The 21,137-nt window shown below is 38.5% G+C and overlaps 1 protein-coding gene across 2 annotated transcripts in view; it reads right to left on the bottom strand.

The window, feature by feature from the left end:
- The window catches only part of tmem132e (transmembrane protein 132E), a 330,786-nt gene that overhangs the window by 27,678 nt on the left and 281,971 nt on the right, over positions 1 to 21,137 (bottom strand). For both annotated transcript variants that reach the window (XM_035667107.1, XM_035667106.1), the window contains exons 4-6: positions 18,829 to 19,021; positions 10,716 to 10,859; positions 1,763 to 1,968 (exon numbers count right to left, since the gene is read on the bottom strand). In XM_035667107.1, coding sequence (XP_035523000.1) covers positions 1,763 to 1,968; positions 10,716 to 10,859; positions 18,829 to 19,021 — 543 coding nt within the window. The remainder of the gene's footprint in view (positions 1 to 1,762; positions 1,969 to 10,715; positions 10,860 to 18,828; positions 19,022 to 21,137) is intronic.

The following is a 21,137-nucleotide window of genomic DNA, read 5'->3' on the forward strand; positions in this document are numbered from 1 at the left end:
GTGCCGTTGTTTAGCTATAAAAAATGATTTCCTGATTCTTTAACAAACCTGATGTTGCATAACATATTACGGTGCAGCGTAGCTCCAAAATGAACTGAAATGGTAAAAATGTTTTACCAAAGAGAGAAAAAGAAAGCAGCAAATGATGGAGAGGTGAACAGTGCAGAATTACACTGCATAAACTGTGTCTGAAAATTGTGAGTGTGAAAAGTTTGTTAATATTCCAATAAACTAATGTTAACATAAATACATTTAACTGTTTTTCAAACTCTTGCCAATAAATGTTTAATGTTTGAGCAGTTGGGAATTATTCTGTTTCTACTCAATACTTCACAATACTAATACTTCACAACATCATAATTCATAATTAATCTGGAAAGTAAACAGCTGGATTTGAGGTAGGCACACACATTATTAAAATATATGTACTTTGAATGTAAATAAGGTGGCACAGGGCATAAAAAAGCGTCAGAATAGAGCTTGTTTATGAAAGAAATTGCTGGGGGAGTATCCCCCTGGATCCCCCTACAGAGGTACGGGCTAAACCTCGAATGTCCTCAAATCCTAGAAACGCTCCTGGGCAAAGCCGACTACTGTTCATGTCTGCAGAGAGGTTAAACTTGTCCGTACCTTCGCTTAACAACCTGGTTAAATTGGTTTACTTAGTTTCCAAACTGCAATTAAAGGCTCATTCTTGAGTGAAACTTTATGTCTAAACTGTAATTTTATGGAGGTTAGGATAGATATTTCTTGTGTCTGACACTGCTTACCTCTGATACCTTTACAGGAAGTCAGTTGCGCTAACAAGAAAATGTGAATTATTTTAAAGCTAAGCAATGTTTCAATGTACAATACACACAGAAAGAAGGGGTGGCTGTACTATTGCATCAGTGGTGGAAGCACAGCTAAAACAACTGTGACAACGATTGTTAAACTCTGACCATCATTTTGAATCCTGAGTAACACCCCAAATTGCCTGCTCTTTAGTCCAAAAACATGATTATCTGTCTGAAAGTACAAACAATATTTATTTGGAAAATCTTACTGTGTACTTACTCAAAGTCAAATTAGGTGTGCATCTTGGACTTGTATAAAATGTGTTCAGATGGGTGTGATGCAAACATGACAACCACATAGATCAATTTGCACTTGAGAGCCTCATTCAGCAGGGTACATTTCTGCCGTGTACCTGAGACAGACTATCTAATTGGAGCCGAACGAGCAACTATAAAATCCTGGATCACAGTGAGAAGGCTAGACTGCTTTTTAGCTTCTAATGTTTAAGACTGAGGTGTTCCATGCTCTTTGGATAATGAGTCCTCTGGTAATCATGTACAAAAATAGCACATTTAAAATTTCTACTGCACCTAATGCATTCTGGCTCTGTTGCTTTTACCATAGGGTGTAGATAAGAAAAGGAAAAAGAGGAAAGAGGTTTTATAATACAATAATATTCTGTCTGCACACAACTATTATTATTACAGTCGGTCAAAGTTGGAGCAGGAAGTCTGTCTGTGAACTGTGATGAACAGGCAGTTTAAGCAATATTTTTAAAGTTCACCTTTGTTTTTTCTTCTAAATAAGTTTGGCGATGGGGTCTGTTTACAACCTGTCTGAACATCTGACTGCTCATGTGTCTTACCCCGTCTGACTTCTTTGTTGATATTACCAGGTTCCCAAATCTCAGCAGTTAGCCTGAAAATAAGACCCTGAAAAACTGTAATTTTCCAATAACATTACACATGTGCGAACAGGACCTCACCTTCGGTCAGGCAGAATGGGAACCCTCCAGCCTTTGATGAAGCTGAGATTGTTGTCAGACAGTTCCACCTGCAAGGGAAGTTTGGGCACCCAAACGGTCAGCTCCAGCGGTGCGCTCAGGTGCTCGTAGCTGAAGATGACCCTTGCGTTCATGGATCCCCGCGTCTCCTTCCCATTGACAAACACGTAGTCGCAATTCATGGACACCTAGGACAGATCAGGGTCAGAAGTCAGACCATCTATATGGTAATGGTCACGTCGGTGGCAGAGGATCTAAGTGATATGTGATGATATACTGCACTATATGGATACAGCTGTCAGCGCTACAATTCATCACAGAGCGTTTCAAGGTTGATACTGTCAGCAGAGCAAATACACAACAAGGATCTCTTAGGTATGTGAATGTGATGTGAAAGTTCAGGGCACATAAAGCATCGCTGCCAATTTGTAGTGGAGCAAGTAGGGGGGGCAGAGGTTGCGGCTGCCCCAGGCCCTCAGCAAAATCCATGAAGATCACCATGTCTGCTCGGTTATTGTAGTAACACGCTTGTAGGTTTGTTAGTGGTTGTGATTATGTGGCTTGATTTTGTAGGCATCCAACATCACAGAATGACAATCTGTGTATTTATTTGCCTCCTATCCTTGGTTGCCTGCTCTGCTAGTTTATCTGACTGAGGTTCCAGCACTATTGAGTATTATTATTAGAGAAGACTATGTTCGCCCTGCGTTTGCGTGGGTTTTCTCTGGGTGTCTGCTTTCCCCCGGCATTAACAACATGTACTGAATGTTAATGTACGTTAATTCCCGAGTCAGTGCCCTTGACCAAGGCGCTGGCTTAGGTCTGGAGGTGGTCCTCAGGCTGCATGGTGGCTGCTCACTGCTAACTTACGATGGGTCAAATGCAGAGAACAAATTTCCCTATGGGGATCAATAAATGATAAGTTAACTTAATGGCACCGACCATGATTCTAAAATAGCCTATCAGCAGTTGTGCTGCCTAAATATCAGCAGGTCGCTGTTTAATAATAAATCAATGGCACTGCCTATGGTGCTGAAATAGCACAGTTCATTGGAAGCTGCATTTCTCTCTGTTCTGCCCTTCAGTCTCCTCAAGTTTCCCCATGGATCTGTCTTGTGGGCCTACTACAGATCCTTGCCCCCTCCACAATGAGCCATCGGCTCCGTGCCTGCTACCAATGCTTTCATATTGTGTTTAAAGAATCCATTCCACCAAATTTAAAAAACAAACAAACCCTCTAGAGGTATCACTAGTTCACCTGCCAGGTTTTGAGATATCTGTCTCTGAAATATAAAAAATAACTTCTCTTAACAGAAACAATATTTTGCTTAATCAGGTTTCTGATACATCCTAAAACCCACACACTTAAAACCAAAACTATCTCCTTGACACCATTAGGAATTAACAAGAAAATGCTGTGTATTTTGTTTGGAATTTGGTTGAAACAACTCTTAAATGAGGCTGTATGTTAATATTTATCACACTGTGGACCGTATGCCACCAAGAGTCATAGAGTCTTCATTCCACCCGCAGACTCGCTGGCCTTGATGGCACAGTGCTGAGAACCACTGCTGTAAACAATGCTTACTGGCTATGGGCTGTTCTCTAATCTAATTTGCATCTTTTATGCAGTCAAATTAGTGCTTCTAAGTAACCCAGTGTTTGTTAAGCATGTACAGTGCAAATTAGGCATGCAGACCACGTCCTAACCCCACCACCTCTCTTGCCCATTCTCAGCATAATGATTTAGACAGACACATAATAATATGGCAACAAAAGCTTTTAGGCAAACACATAATTCATATCATATGAAGGCTGGCAGCAGTGCGACATTTCATATGAACTTTAGTTGATAACATCTACATGGCACATTAATAAACATATTCACCTTTCACGAGACATTCATGTAATGTGATATAATTTCTGACACAGCAATGACACAGAGTATGGACACAATATATGGAAATTTCTAAATTTAAGTCTTAGCAAATGCCATTTTTAACTTTAAACCATTCTTTAGCTTTCCCATCTAGTCAAAAAGCTCCAGCTCAATTTGAATTATCATAAATACTTGTCCCCCTCTAACACTAAATTATTAACTGCAATGGATCTGGAGGGCTTTGCTTTTGGGCTCCCATCGAAGATTTATCTAGTGGTGGGAGGTAGCTGGCATTGTAATCAGAGGATCTAATCTCCCGCAAATGGAGGTCGGGCTGGCCAGTCTTCTCAGGGCTGGGGATTCATCATAACTGGGAGGAGGTCTGGGTAATATAATTCCCCCTCCATACAGACAGGCCAGAGGGGGGGTGGGTGGTGGAAGGACTTCTTAAGATGACAGTCTTTCCCTCTGGTTCAGTTAATGCAATTTTGCAGGGTTTGACCTTATGTGCAACCACAGTATCCAGCTTTTGTGTGTTATTGCTCCATCTGCTCATGTGCAGTCTTATCTGTATGAAGCGAGTTACAAATGAAAAAGAAGTAACTCAACACAATGACCCCAGCCACCTTGATTAATCACAGCAAAGCTTGTTGTATAAGAGTGAGTCGAGAACATCTGCCTGACATGTATTCCCTTCAACCCTAAGGCCCACACTCGCACGCACATACACACACACACAGAAAACGAGCCCTAGCTGCAGTGCCGCTTCAGCTCCTGCGGCTATTGCTGCTGATAAACTTGGCCGGCTAATTGCAAGTCAAAAGCTGTTAGCAACTCTGGGTATCAGTGGCCCTGTGGGGGCTTGCTGAGGAGGGCTTTCACACACTGAGCCGCCACATGCCGTCACACTGCTGCTAATGTGCTGTGGCATCTTCCATGGTGCCAGCAGATTGCCTGGGTGGAGACAGATCATCAGGACAAGTGCTGCCTGCATTCGGTCGTGTACCGGTCACATGATGCAGAGTGAAAGACTGGCTAGGTTAATAAAGGTGAGGACACCTAAGGACCTTTCACACATTTATTCCATAACATTAACTGAATTAATTTCCCAAATGGTTCTAGTAAAGGCAGCAGCTTCTGTCCTTCAAGCAAGCAATGCTTTAATGGCATTCTAATATGATGTGACCATTCACAATGTGCAACTAATACGCAAAATCTCTGTCCATCCACATCCTGTGCCAATAGCAGTTAAACACATTAGTCAAATAATACAATTTGGAACTTAAGCCATTATTTTTTTTCATCTTGAGCAATTGGACTGCTAAGGCAGGTTCAATATTTTCACATGGCTCCTTAAGTATACCCCTTCAGCAATTTAGCACTAAAATTCCATTAAGTTAAGGGACTTAAAAAAGACCAATTACAAAAATAATGGTAAAAATCGATGCAGCCGAGGCAGAGATATCCTGACTTTTAGTCCTTAGTATGAATAAAGATCTAAAAACAATGCATCCTACACTTCCCATAATGCAACTCCACAGCATATTTTGATAGACCCTTCCAGCCTGATAAAACTTTATTCATTTAGAGTTGTGTTTCTGGCCACCTGGTGAATATAAGTCTAAGTCAATACTCTCTCTTTTGGCTCTGTTTGAGAGACATGTTTACTGATTATGAGGGTGGAAAATAAGACTGTAATTCATAATTCACACTTTCATTAATAAACCAGTATTCTGTCTGAATAAAATAAGCAGAAAATCAACAAGGAATTAGTGATGTGAGCAAGAATGTGTCATTACAATGACACAATAACAATCTCATGTCCCATTTTAATGACTTTTCCGGCTTTTGTGGGGAGTTATTATGTGCTGTAGGTGGTTGATAGACAACTTCAGATGCGCTGACAGCACCGTATATATATATATATATATATTATTTTAGAGAGAGTATGTTGGACATGTTGCTTTTATTTGACAGCTGCAAAGATCAAGAGAGGAAGGGGATGACACGCAATATACTGGACTGGAACCCCAGTTGCCACGGTTACATGGTATGTGTTGCAGATGTACAAGCTGACAAAAAATACAATAAAGGTGTCTACAAAAATGACAAAAAGAACAAAACCAGATGCAGACAAGCATTCAAACTATTTTCCATGTTGGAATTGCAGTTATCCCAGAGGTGGTCAGAAATGAATGCTCAGCTGGGCTGCTTAAAACCTGCTTTTGTTTTAGTGTTGTTCCTACACTCTGAGCCCCTTTACAGGACCAGTCTAGGATTTAGTGGCATCGAACAGGGAGATTGCAGATTGCAACTAACTGAATACTCCTCTACTCATCCCTCCCTTTCCACGCATGTAGGACAACCCACGGTGGCCTTTAGGGCTAGTGTAGAAATGTAGCGATGCAATATGGCAGGCTCTGTAGAAGAGGACATGCTCCCACTGTTAATATAAATAAAAAAAAAACACAATGATTGTGAGTTTCAGGCAATTATAAACGCATGAAAGCATACTTATGAATATTATGTTCCATTTCTGCCAGTAAATCACTCTAAATCCTTCCTACACACTAGTCCTTGTGTGTGTATCAAACAGACTACGAGAAGTCAAGTGATTTCTCGCCCACGTTTCAATGTCAAACACACATAACAAAGAATAAATCAGTCGCAGAGAAAAAATGAGCCATCTTGGCATGACATTGCAAGGCATGTGCCTCAAAACAGAAACCACAATTATCTCAGATTTTCTTTTCAAATTTAAATATTCACTAAATTAATTGCCACAACATTCTGCCAAGTGGAGTTTCCAGTTAGGGATAACGTATGTATTAAATGAACACTGAATGAAAGCTGACATATGGCTAGCATTACTGGGATTGTGTCTTGGAGCTGTTGTGAAGCTTTTCTTCATGTGATGGATGTGTGCTGGCTTCAAGAGCAGTGCAACCAATGAGTTCATTTAGCTCTGTTAGCTAAATGAGCCAGCCCCCATTAGCCTGTTGTTGGTAGGATTAATGATGTTGAGTGTGAGAGTGATCTGTTGTTCTGGAAAGCTGGGACTGAGCCTCTTGGAAACAGAAAAAAAAAATCCTCATATTATTATTTATTTCATATTTCAAAGCAGTAATTTGTATACTTTAAAGGGTTGAATAGAATATTATAGAATTTGGTTTCCATATCCAACAACTAATATGCTGCTATAAAAACCGCTGCTCTCGTGGAAATGCTTTTGAGGTGAGGCCCAACTCTGATGTTGGCCGATAAGGCCTGGCTTGCTGTCACTGTTCCAATTCATCCAACAGGCTTTGAACAGGGTTAAGGTTGGGGATCTGTGCCCGCCAGTCAAGTTCTTCCATATCAAACTGGGAAAACTGTTTCTTTAAAGACCTGGCTTTGTACATGGGAGCTTTGTAGTGCTGAAATAGAAAAAGGCTTTCCACAAAATGTGCCACAAAGTTAGAAGCACTCTATTATCAAAAAATATCATTGTATGTTAATGGAAACTAAGTGGCCAAGCCCAAACCATGAATAACAACCCCAGACCAAAATGTGGGCGTGTCAGCATACGTTTGGAAATATAATGAATCTGAATGGCTAGATTTTACCAGGTAAGTGAGAACGTTTTTTCGCTAATTGGGTAAACTGACTCTTTAAAATTAGGATTGTACATATTTACTACAAGAAATTAATCTCATCAAGTTCTAGATGTCACCTGACATCCTTGCATCCCCTGCACAATTGTTGCTGCAACTTCAAGCTAAAAATTAAAAGCACTTCCATCCTGAGCTGCAGGGATGTTTAAGCACACAGCAAAACAAGAGCTGTCCCTGCTGTTATTAGCTCATTTCTGGTCTATTAAATGCTAAATTTATTGGTGCGCTAAAGGTAAATGTGTCATACTAATATGAAAGTGTTGCAATGACCAGTAGCCTTCAGTCAGATACAACATGCGTGCAGGATGACCACAGGCATGAGATGTGATGTGCAGACGCAAGGCCTTATCTCTGTCTTCAGTTGGATTATATGATTCACAGTGCCAGGGCAGAGGATGATCAGCTGGGGGATGGGGGTTGGTCTCTGTTGCTTATGATGGCCGGCAAGTCCCCCCAACCCCCCTGACACACTCTCACAGCTTGTTTTTTATCCTTTCCCGCCTTGTACAACTAGGGTGCCTTAATAATTTCTCCTGCACATGCACACACACACACAGCTACAACTGTGCACACACAGGATTGGCTTATCTGCTATAGGCTCTTGATGCACACTGCAGCTTAGTTATTTCCGAAGAAGAAAGAACTCAAGAAATAAATAAAAGTTCCAGTAAAGAAAAATGACAGCCTCTCACCTATTTTTACTCTGAAAGTTGGGGGAAAAAATGCAACCGCCTGTGGGTTGGCAAACATCTAAATGAGAAGAGCGCTGAGCTGAAAATAAAGCTTTATTCAGGGAAGAAGTCTTGAAAATAATTTTAGTTTAAATGCTGTTTGAGTTGCAGTCTCAAGTCACGAGGCCAGCTGGAGATCTGACAGGGTACTGGAAGGCTTTGTAGTGTATGTATTTTGCACCACTCATGAATGAATGAGAAAAAAACCAACCAGCTTGCCATAACTAAAACAAGACAATGTGATTAGAATAGATTGCCGTGACTTTTGGCATGACAGTAATGTATGTGGTATAAAAAAAACCCCCCAACAGTGAGTTGGAAGTAATGGAGTGTTCCTCCTTTGTCGGGCTCTCCGTGAATCTTTTATTTCTGTATTCGGGGGGACGTTTTATTGAACTGTCATGACTCGTGTATTTCCTGGGCCTGAAGGGCTCATTTTAAATTAGCCTCGAATGTTCAATGGCAGGGGCACTGAAGCAAGCCCACTCAATATCACATGGCCCAGCGCCTTGTCTTTAATGGATAATGAAAAATGATAAACGACGTGCTGAGGCCAGCCACCCCAATGCAACACCTGTTCTTCTCTATTGACAGTAGAATGCAATACACCACAACTGGAGCCCCTCCCGCCTTTAAGAAACACGTCTACACAGGAAACTCACTGATCTTGAACCCTGCTATGAGTTAAACTACAGTTTAATTTGTTCTCCTTCAGGTATCAGAATTGCATGGCAGTAAACATAAGGGCTAGTCCAGTATATCAGAGTGAAAATATATTGGACAGATACTGCTCTTTAATAAGAACAGATACTGGCCAGTCTCAAATGATATGATTGAAGTCGGTATCTGATTCGGCTTTATGGCTTCCTGGCCTCAGTCTGTAAAATCTACAATCAAACCTGCCTCACCTGACCTTGAGGCGCAGGTAACCCACCAAAAAGGATTTCATTAGTCTGACTTGATATGATAGTTTTATTATTCAATGAACAAAAGGCTTCTCGACACAGACTGAGTTCAGTATTAAGCATAAAGATTTCTGTTATTGGAAGACAATTCACAAACCTGAGAAGTTGATCATACTGCGAGTCACATCTCATGCCTTATGGCTGTTTCCCACTGTGTGTGTGTATGTATTCACATGCAGCCGTTACTCGTATTTACAGTTTTCCAATAGGAAGCTTTACATGAGGAGGATATTGAGTCGGAGAAATACGATTTTGAGAAATACTGCTACCTTTGGCCAGATACCCTGGTTAAATCCATCTTTATCCAGGGAGGTAGGTTAAAACACCCTGTGGTGAGATTGCTTACACTTTGAGACACCTTGCCACTGGCAGACTTTATTTGTTCACAAAATACTTGCTTGGACAGTCAACCTCCTGGTAATTAGAAAGTGAGTGTATGGCAGCAGAGAGAATGCACAATCAACATCCTCGTTCATCATGCTGCAATTTTCACCCTTCGTGCAACAAACGCTCGTCTCCAACACCGAATGAATGTTGAAAAAATGGGTGAAAGCGTGTTTGGAAGTATGTGACACACCTTGAGAATCTTATGGAGTTCTAAATCTCACAAACCAATCAAAGAACAAAAGGAAAAGGCTCAAACAAGTACATAATCTCAAATAAGTTACTAATTTTAGTTGTCATGCCTAAAAACTGTCCTTGAAATGAAATGCATTTTCAGTTTAGGTTTGATTACATTTCCTTCATGGGAAACATGGAACTGGACCACTGTTATGCACTCAGTGGTATTACTTGAGATGTGAACTCAACAAGGTGCTTTTCTGGGTACTTTTCTCCACACGTGCATTCTGCAAATCCTTTATTTTACATTTTCTGTTTTTATGTGATCCCTTTATTGTTGTAATGTTTTCTTGTAACCCATTTTAAGGTTATTATATTAGTATTATAGAAGTTGCAGGAGAGCAAACCTGAGAGGAGGAATGAGGCTCTCTGGACTGTTTTGTATATAATGATATACAGTACATGCTGTTTACTTCTTTTAGTGCCACATCTCCCCTTACACCAACACTTTTAATATGATCCACAGTTCTGCCTATACAATTATGCAATCTGCATATAGTGCAATCTATTATGATCATAATTGACTGGAGAAAATAATAAGTGCGTAATCACACCCTCTAATGTGCTCTGCAAGTTGTTGTGATCCCACTTTAATTTATTTAATCAACAAACGAGACTTGATATTGTACTCTCAGCTTGGATTCCCTGTGAGCGTGAGCAGTGATTGTCCCCTGCATCCTGGGACACCGGTGTTATATCTGCCTGCAGCCATCACACTTAAGTGAACAACATGGCTTTGCACTACAGCACATCAGGTAAGCAGAACTCTGTGAACAAGGTGTCTCTTTGACAAGCAGATGTGATGCTTCAAAAAGCATTTACTGGAGCTTTTACTGCTCCCTTGTAACCACATTGATTTATCTGTAGAGTTTTATGAACACCCATTGATTTTATCTGAGGCAGAAAGAAAGAATCAAATCACAGGTACATATCGAGCAGCCAAAAATGAAGAGTGTATGCTTTCCTGATGTTGTGACTGCGGTGCTGGGCCACTTCCCCGTATTAGTGAAAGAGTAAAGGGATTAAATTCTCTAAATGGACATCTTCTTCCAGATACAGAGATTGAGGGAATCATGTTTACTGTACCTTAACAATGTCTTCATTGGAGGACTTGCACTGCACAAAGGCTGAGACGTCAGTGACTGCTCCATTCATCTCTATGGAGACCATTTTGACAGGAATGGCCACAGTGCGTCCGGTCAGAATGGCCGTGTTGATAATCTCAGTGTCCTGAGGGAGGAAAAAGGTAGACATGATATTCATGCTGCAGTGAGAGGTAGAAAGTGGTTTTCCTTGATATTTCATCAGCATTACGGATGTCCATATTTAAAACCATTACCACCAGGGCTCCTGAGTCTCCCAGGTGATAGTCTCTGTGGCAGACCAGAACTCATTTTACTGAGACATCTTTCATTGGATTTCATCAACTGACATTTTCATTTCAAGTACTCTGTTCAACTAGTGAGCAAACGGAAGTAACTTAAATGGAGTTGAATAGGACAGAATTTCAAGAAACGTAATAGTCTTAACCTTAATCATTTTAAGAAAGACATGGTTTAATGGGGTCCTACTAAGTAAATCACAGCATCAAGCTTAAATTTCAACAAAAAAGACATGACATTTACTGTACCAATGGACAGGAACTGATGCAACTACTCATTGTATTACTTTAAGTGAGCACATATGACTTGGATGTCAGAAAAAATGAGTTTTGTCACAGCAGGAATCTCATTAGGGATGAGTTCCTCTTATCAAAGATGTTTCACTGAAGTGCACAATGACTCTGAAAAATGCAACAGGAAGTGATGCTGTCACCATAATGTGGAAGTGAAAAGTGTTAAGTTAATATAAAAAAAGTCTTTTTTCTCATGATTTCATCCATTTATAAAATTCCCTTTGCGTCGTGCATGCTCAGTGCACCTCCATTACCAATTTTTTGCTTATTACTCTGCTCAGGAAGCTGTATTATCATTTTAATGTGAATAATTTTGCCATGAGGGAATTTGAGAAAAAAAAGTATGGCATGAGTATGGTTTTAATTAGGGCCAAATAAGCACAGAGAACATGGAGAATTTCTCAGTTGTTCATATTAATGGCTCTCACTATAATAGCCTAACCGCTACTCAACAGTTTGGGGTTTGGTAATCCATTTATTCAGGAACTAATATATAAAGATACTCTTTAATGAGGAAAACCATGCATGAGAGAAAAGCCTTTAGTTTCTCCTTTTTTGATCATTTGTCTGGACCCGCACTTATGTATTCTACAATTTTGCTGGAGTTCATAGAAAGAATATTCGTTATATTGCTGCCCAGTGTTTTAATATAGTCTATAATATCAAAAGGGATCAAATGGGGATAAATCCAGCTAGCTGTACGCAATGATAAATATAAATTCTTGAATACTGCCAAACTAGCCTTAAACAAGTCCAACATTGTCATTCCATCTGCATTTTTATTTTGAGTCCACTGGAATGCAAACAGCCAATTAAAATACACACCAGGCTCTCAGTTGATGTTTGAATCAATTCATTATTATTTAGCAGATAGTGTAAGTTGTAAAAGGGTACCATGTTTTTCTCATTTGCAGTGGCCCAGGAGAAAGACTGAGACCATGTACATTTTCTGAAATCAGAAATAGTATATTTAAATTTCTGCCCAACACTCATCTTAAACTCTAAATAAGGGTGTAGAGCATGAAGGATGAGCCTTTTTTCGACCTCTAGTTTTTCATGGGTTCCCACTCAACTGCAAGGCCCAGCAATGTTTATTCATAGAGGGAATATAACACACAGATTTAGCATTGTTGTTCTGTCAAGGCATCTGTTATGTGTAGCCTTAAGCAAATAACTAAAGGGTCCTTAGGCATGACACTGAACTTTACAGTACCGAGAGTGACAAAACAGCAGGTGCAATATGTACAGAGGATCTAAATATACAACTTTTAATTTATTTCTTTTTGAGGGCCAACAAAAAGGAGTAAGAGTGAGCATAAAGCACAGAGCAACACATATACCAACAGAAACCCACAAGTGAAACAAAATCTATATTAATATAGTTGGTAATAACAGAGGCAATTACCAGTAGTGTAATCTACTATGGACTTCAACTGTTTTTAATTCAACTTGAGTTGCAAACTTCTTTAATTTCAGTTTCTTTCAGAGGCTATTCCAAATGGCTGAAGCACAAAACAGATAGCAGAACATCTTAAGGTATGAGATTGTGGCTGACACTCATACATTTCTTAAGTCACATAGGTAATTAATAAAAGGTAACACTTACAACATATTTCTTATTTTGTAACAGTGCCCACATTAACAGATTCCCCTCGACGGTTACCTGTTTTTGTGTACATTTTTAATTTGACACAAACACGAATTATGTGACTTAAACATCAACTGAAGCTTGTGGTCCACTGGAGTCATCTCATTGGGCCCTTTTCTTTTGCAATGGTTTAATGGCCCAATAACTGCTTTAGAGTAATTGATGAAAATGCATGTTAATTCACATTTTCCTCTGTGGATTTTCTGAAAAACTGCTAAATGTCTACAGGATTGTCATTTGCATTAACGACTAAGAAACATCTGCGTCCAACACAAGCTTGACTAGGAAAAGCAGAGACTGAAAAATAGCAAAGGTGGACTATAGTTTAATGCCTATATGTGATTCAAAAGTATATATATATATATATATATTCTCCTTACCAAGGAGAATTTCCACACAGGTTCACTCTTGAATAATTTATGTAAGCAGAAAAGAAAAGAAAACCCAGTATAGAACCTTGGGGAACTCCATTAATTAAGTACAGTAAGATAGCTGGAGCTGTACATTAACTATCATACATTGAGTGAAAAGCATTAATTAGTAAATTAATGCTTTGTCAGACATTCCTTTGTTAATTAACCTCTGCTTAGGCTTTACACAGATCAATAAAAAGGATGCAGAAGTCCACTGGTATAATCAATCACAGCTTTCACTGCAGCAGTAACAGCTCAAATTCCAGACCAATACTTTGAAAATAAAAACATGAAAACTCTTATACAGCTTGAAGACATAAATACTGAAGGAATTTCCTTAGTGTAGTAGAGTAGATTAATATTAAAAGTATATGTAGTGCAGCAGTGAAATGTGCAGCAACTCAAATAATAAGGATCAAAAAAAAAATTTACGGTTTTTCTGTATCTAGTTTTGATCAAGTTTCAAAAATCAATAATCAACATTTCTTCCCATTCAGAACAATGTCGATTATAACTCTAACGCATCACAGGCCCCATTCGTTGTTTCTGTATAATAAACTATATTTTGTGAAATATCAAACTGTGGTTGTTTTTTGTCAGTAGCAAATTAATTGACTGAACCTCATGATCAAACCTATCTAATTCTTTTATTTGTAATAATACAGCAAAATGTGTTATACCTAAATATGTTTTTGTTACTAAAGCTAGGCAGAACAGCTTTTTCTTTAGTTTATGAAACATGGCCAATTTATGGGAAGCAAAGCACAGCAGACCTCTGTGGATAATTGACTGGACTCTGGGGCGAAATCCTAATTGAAAGACATCATCCCTAAGCTCCCCTTGCTGTTTTGGCATCTGGTAAGTATTAAACTACACAAGACACTTTACAATTACATGTGTGCTGCTTTGGGAGCACTAATTATGCTTACCTGAATTCAGCTTGGAACAAAAATCAGTCATCACTGCACAGAGCTATCATTTCACTTAATTACTATGTTCTGTATGAAGCAGCAAAACAGTTATTAGATACCCTGTTTAATGGTAATAGAAAAATTTTGTAATTCCACTATCACAGTAAACTGAATTGGTTTATTTTGGCTTTATGTATTTTAACACTGCAGTACAAAATAAAGCACTTGACTATGAGAGATATGAGCCGGGCTCTCACCATCTCAAATCTGTTCTTTTTCATTTTACATACATTTTCTTAATTAATTTAATGAATCCAACAAGGATAATTTCTCATTAACACAACAGGAAAATGTTCCTTCTAAGATTCACACTCAGATGTTGTATTTGATCACACTTTTTTATGTTGATCAGTTACGAGTTAATGATACATAATATTTTTTTAAACCTTGAAATTTGAGCAGTGTTGTAATTTTTCTGGATTACTGTATTCATCTAATCAACATCAGTATGCTGCTGTATTGCAGTGGAAATGCATTAAATCAGTTTATTAGAAAAACAAATAATCCTCCTTTTTATTTAAGCTGTGTTTACAGATTGCTGATACTAATTTGCTTGTGGTTATTGTCATCCCATTAAATGTAATCCATTACTGTGGAGCCCGGTTGGAATTGCCCACAGGGTCTTCGTTTAACAAGCGCTGAGGCGAGGTTACTTAGCGTGTGAGACTTAAACGCTCTGTGTAACTTCTAGCATTTCCACATGCTTTTGAATAATGTAAACAATACATTTTCCCAGATGTGTATCTTCATGAATTCACAAATACATACGTGTACAAATGTAATGCGTGACTTCAAGCTGTGGGGTTGGTGCGACACAAAACATCATTTTTTATTTAACATCTGGTAGCCACCGTGGCACAGAGCAGCTAATGGGGTTGGGAATCTGGCATAACCCCACTTGCTCTGCATCATCCTTTGTGTTTTCTTGCTGCTTCAGCTCTCTCCTTTTAAAATAATAAGAACGTCCTGTGAAAGAGGGCTTTGGTGGCTTTGTGTTAATAGGGGCCTAAACTGTGTAATAAGCCTCAGGGTTGATTTAACCTTACCATTCTGGAATTGTTTTTCTTTTCACATTGTAAATTCACTGGTAGTTCCACTTTTCTCTTCCTCCTTCCTCCCCTTATCTGCAGCAGGTCAACTGTAGTTGGCACACAATCTGTGGTCTGCCAAGCATAAAAACCCTCGTCTTCATTCTCTTTACTGTCGCTTTACCGGCTCCTCTTTCTTCCTTGTCTCTTTCCGTCCTCACACGTTCCTCAGTCAAATGTTACTGTAGGGGTCAACCTTAGACCTTCATCTCTGTTGCTTTGTTCCACAAAATGCATTGTGTTTGTATTTTGGAGACAGAACCGCCTCCAACCTCTTTATATCAGCACTTTCTGAAAGTGCTGATGTGTTGTATGAGCTGTCAGTGGGTGTATGGCACCAGTTGAAAACTGCTCGTTGGTTTGCGTCTGCCGCTAACCCTAAAATGACTCTCCAGCAAAAGAAGTCAAAGGTCTAACTTCAGAGCCAGTATTTTGTTTCTCTTTTGTTTTTGATTTATTTTTGTTAGGTATTGCATCTTCTGTATTAAATACTTTGGTTCTTTGACCTGAGCAGCGCCTATATAGAAAGCCCTTCAGACACATTGTTTGATTTGATGAATATACCGTGGCCAATGTAACATTCTGATGTTATACAATACAACATCCCTTTTGTACTTCAGTGCTGTATTGTGTTGAAGGGCTAAGAGATAAGCAGCTGCTGCAGGGTCAAATCCATACTGGAAACTCACAGCAATTAATACTGCTCTTCCATTTAACAATCAATCATAGTCATTATATTATTCACTTCACACTAAAATAGCCTTGAGGGCTGTTCAAAGTCAAATATGTAGGAGAGGTAAAACATAACTACATATTGGTAACACTAAAGTCATTTTAAATTATAAAACCAAACCAAAATGAACCAGCAGGCGATAATCAAAAGGCACACACCAATATGAACAAAAAATAATTTTTCCAACCTGATCTTTTACACCCTGCATTGATATTTACCTTCCATTTGATATAACTCAATATGATTATAAGTTATAATTAAATTCACTTCTATGGTTTAAGTTTACAAGGGTCAGTGAAGTAATTTTTTAACTTTTTGATTGTAACAAATAGTCTTGTCACTACACACCATCCCATTAAGCTTCTCAACAACCTGCCATAATGATAAAGTTGGTCCATTCTGTTTGCTCTAATAAGACCACCTGTTTTCAGTTCATCAATCATGCATCATGGGTGTTACCATTGTTTACCTGTGTCACTTCTCCTGGTGGGGGAACTAGAACGTCCACATTTTGTTTTGATATAATTTACTATCCAATTAGTCACCACAACTGAAATGATAGATTAAATCTCATCGTTCAAGGCGACCACAGGTGACCTAGCAGGACTCCGATTTGAAAATCAATAAATGAGTAAAGTAAAGTTTTTACAATTTCCAAATTCCTCTCCCCAACCAGCATCCCTTTCACTGTGCCTTTGACAACTTAGAGAGAGTAATTAGAGTTTGAGTTGATGTTTTGAGATGGTCTCCAATTTGGTTTTGAAGTGAATTGTGACTATATCATTGAACAATGTCAGCCATACTTGACAGACTAATTGGAAGCAGTCAGAGGATTCCCAGGGTGTGAAAACTTTCTGAATTGATCAAGCCTGACTGGGCTTACTGTGTTACAGATAATTTTCCCTTCTTTCCATTTCAAAACAAATGTGGCCAAGTCTTCTTTTTACAGTGACAAGGAAGACTACTGATGTCCTTGAAATTCCCTTTCAACTAAAGTTATTGCAGAGGATGACAATACCAATCACCTTCTACTGTTCCATCTAGTACTAACGCGAGTCCTGTGTTTGGAACAGCAGGTAAAAAGCATTAAAATTATTCAGCAACATAACCACATACCCATACAGTAGATCTAACTACCAAGCAACATAGACTGCAGAGGTTGCAGGCAGCTACGGAAAAAGCACAGATAGTTCCTGCCTTGTAAATTTTACAAGGGAAAGTCACACAGGCAGAAATCTAATTTTGCAACACAGCTAAACACATCTGGATACAAGATGCATGTGAATCCCAAATGTCAAGGGGACCAGAGATATGAAGTGAACCTTATGGTACAACAGATGTGCAGTACACAAAGTCATAAGTGCAGATCAAGTATATTTATTGGAGCTATAGGAGAAGAACAGGTGTAATTATGCTAATATAGAACAGGTAACCAAGACTCATTATTCTGCTAAGCTTCAAGCCTTATAGGTCTTTGGTATACGCAGAAATAAATATAATTTGTTTTGATATTGTAAGTAATATTTAATAATGTATTTTACGACCTATGTTAGACAACAATGTGCCACTGTGAATACATCATGGTTCTTGAAGAGAGAGAGAGAGAGCAGCAATGATAACCTTTACCCACCATAAACACTGCAAAGTGCTGTCCTCAGAAAAACCCTCTCATTCAACCAGTGCAAGACATTGTCTACACGCCACCTATGCACTTTTCTATATTATTTACATGCACGGTTACTTTTAATGAGCAAATATCATGTGGGTTTGGATTTTTTTCACTGGTTTCAGCCAAACAAGTGAGTGAAGTAACACCACAAGAGAAAGAAGTAGGCAGGAAAGGCATAGCCAGAGGTACTCGGAACCTCTTGCTTGATTAATTTCTCTTTGTTCCCATAATCTGTTTACTACCCTCACTAATTGCCACCTTTCACAAGGCAAAGGAGGAGAGCCACGATTAAAAGAGTAATAGACACTTAAGTGTCCTGGGATTGGTTGACTTTCTTAACAATCAGCTAGTCATTCCAGAGAGTGTAGGTGTTGATTAGATTTCTTTGTAATGACAATACACCTGTCTGTATTATGTCTGATGCTCTGTACATGATATTCACTTATATACTAGGGTAGGCTGCCATGAACAAAGACATTTAAAGCTAAAGTTATAGTGTACATAGAATAGTGACCCTCAGAGAAGTCCCGCTACTTTTGCCCCAGCACATATTAATGCTCTTACAGATCTCTGATTATGAGATTGTAGCACAGAAACAGTTGTGCAGTGCAGGTGTAATATGTAGGACAAGGCCCTCTTTCCTACTTAGTACTGCAACAATTTCCCTTTGGATAAATTAAGTAAGTATCTTATCTATCTTTTATCAAGGAACAAGACTTATAAGATCAGACCCACTGGCCTCCACAGCAAAACATGTCATTACGTATTCTGACAGCTCATTGATCATATATCTTATATTTTTAAAGCTTGTTAACGTAAGTGGAAAATGTCCTTTTAAAACAGGGCATTTCAGTTTTGATTCATTCATCAAAGCTTAACATGTTTAAAGATCTGAGATGGTCAAATATCTTTAAGTAATTATATTTAATCATTTTAAATAGTGTAAATGAATCTGAATTTAATGAAAATTCTATGTATGAATCTGGAGATGCATCCACTCACCATAGCCAGAGGGATGATGGCCTGAATATCCCGCTGCACTACAGTCAACTCCGTCACAACCTTCTCTGAATCTGGCGGCGGGTTCTGCCCCTTGTAGTCAATGTTCCAGTTGATCCTTCTGGTCACTGAGAGGCTGGTAAAGTTCTCCATCTCGAAGTCCAACTGCATCACCTCGACATTGCCCAACACATCCCTGCCAGAGCACAGAAGCACACACACAAAACAGAGCCAAAATTAAAAGCCAAATATCAGTTACAGTAATATAGTCATGAAAAACACAGCATGACAAAGAATTCTGGCAATGGAACTGTTTACTGAATAGTTTTTAATTATTAAACATGCCATTTAGTAAGCTGTCCACACACTGTTCTGCAGTTATTTTTAGTTTTCCTTAAGTGACCCTTGAGCTGGAAAAAATAAATATTCATTAAGGTTTTGTTTTGTGAATTTGTGAAGCACTGCAGCCAGAAGTAAATAGTTGTCAGATGATGTATATTAGTATTTGTTCTTTATTCAAGCTTATATTCTACATCTCCATTTCTGAAGGCCTGTCTTCTCGTGAAACATGAAATAAAAATACAAAGACAACATGTTATTATGTTTTTCATAAATTAACGTCATGGCTTCCTTGTCTTGTGTTCAAATGACAGGAGAGCTTTTTAAGAAGTTTTAAAGAACTTTTTACATAGTCTTAGTTGGTTTAATTATTTAGCATCCAATAAGCTGTACCGAGAAGATTTCAGAATTAAAGCCAGTATGCAGCTATTGGCTTCCAGTGGAGTGTAATCAATGTTATGCATTTAGCAAAGCTCACATAAGTTGTCAGACACAATGATTGATTGAAAGGCCCCTTTATAACATTTAATTCAGTCACCAGACCAAACAGCTCCTTCAGTCTGATTAGTAGATCTAATACTGACAGACAGAAACAAGGCAGTTAACATGGCGACAGGATCTTAAAGGTCACAGTGTGCTGTTTACAACCTTAAGCTTCACGACTGGACTTGAAATTTTACCGTGCTTTACCAACATAAATGTCATGGCTTGAAAGGACAGGCAACCAGAATGATAGTCAGGTTTTCATGTCAACACAAAAGCTGTAAAAATACAATCCACCATCACTATTAGTGGTTTTGGTTAATATAATTTTGTTGTCCAGCCATTATGATAAGCGGTTTGGGTTCATACCTTTCTTCATTTAATAAAGTCAAGGTGAAGAAGCTGAAACTCAGAATATGAATCATTCTCTCATGCTGCAATTTAATCCTTTAGAGCTATAATCCCTTTATAAACAGTTTCTTTGTCTGGTCACAAACCCTGAATCCAAAAGGATCTTTCTGTAAAACTAAAAGGATTTTTAGGCACCTGGATGAGCTCTACCTCAATCTAACTAATGATGCATTGATGCACCAAGCTAATCTTCTGAGATCTTCATCTCATTCTGCACAGCAGAGAACAAAGTTTGATCTAATTCCACCTGTATTGCAGAATTTGCTCATCACAATGAGCACATTCTCTGTAATGAACACATCTACAAATTGAGCAAGTTCATTCTTGCCCTAAAAATTGCAATTTGACAAGCTTGCTAGCTTTTTATCTAAGGTTTTCCATTAAAGGCTCCAGAAAAAAAGAAAAGGCAGCAAATGGACTTTTTATTTATCATGATATTTTCTTCTATTCTGTTAATCTGGAAAAATGTTCAGTTGAAAATGTCAGTTGTTTTCTTCTTCTTTTTCTTCCTTATATTTATGGTTACATTTATCATTTATAAGTCTTTTTCTCTCTTATTTATACTTTCTAAAATTATACTGTATGGATGTTGCAGTAATGTTCAATATACAGTGTAATAAGGAAAGATTTCCAAATGTCATTTTCTAACCTTTTTCTAATCTTTAGTACGATGTCTTATTCACTTAACCTGGATGGCAATGTGTGTGTGTTTTTGTCACTAGTTGAACTTATTTCTGCGGCCCTCCTCTGATTGGGTAATTGAGGTAGCTTCTATGTTTTGTAGGATCAAAACATCATAAATATTCCAGCAGTAAGCGAGAAAGTGTGCAGGAGTTTTCTCATTTTTTGTTCATGTTTTGGTTAAGGTTTGTGTAAGGCTTGGTTGAAACTCTGAATGTATTGACTTATTAAATATTTAACCAGAGCCACCATCTTTCCCGAACCTTAACCAAGGGTTTTATAAGCCAAACACGGGACTAGACTACTACTATATGTATGTACATAAAAATAATTTAATTTCATTGTACAACCTTGTTTTGTATAATAATAAATACATTTCCTTAAACCTTTGTAGGCCT

Source organism: Morone saxatilis, unplaced genomic scaffold (genome assembly GCF_004916995.1).
Source record: "Morone saxatilis isolate NCDOM2014 unplaced genomic scaffold, NCSU_SB_2.0 Contig20, whole genome shotgun sequence".
NCBI classification, from domain to species: Eukaryota; Metazoa; Chordata; class Actinopteri; family Moronidae; genus Morone; species Morone saxatilis.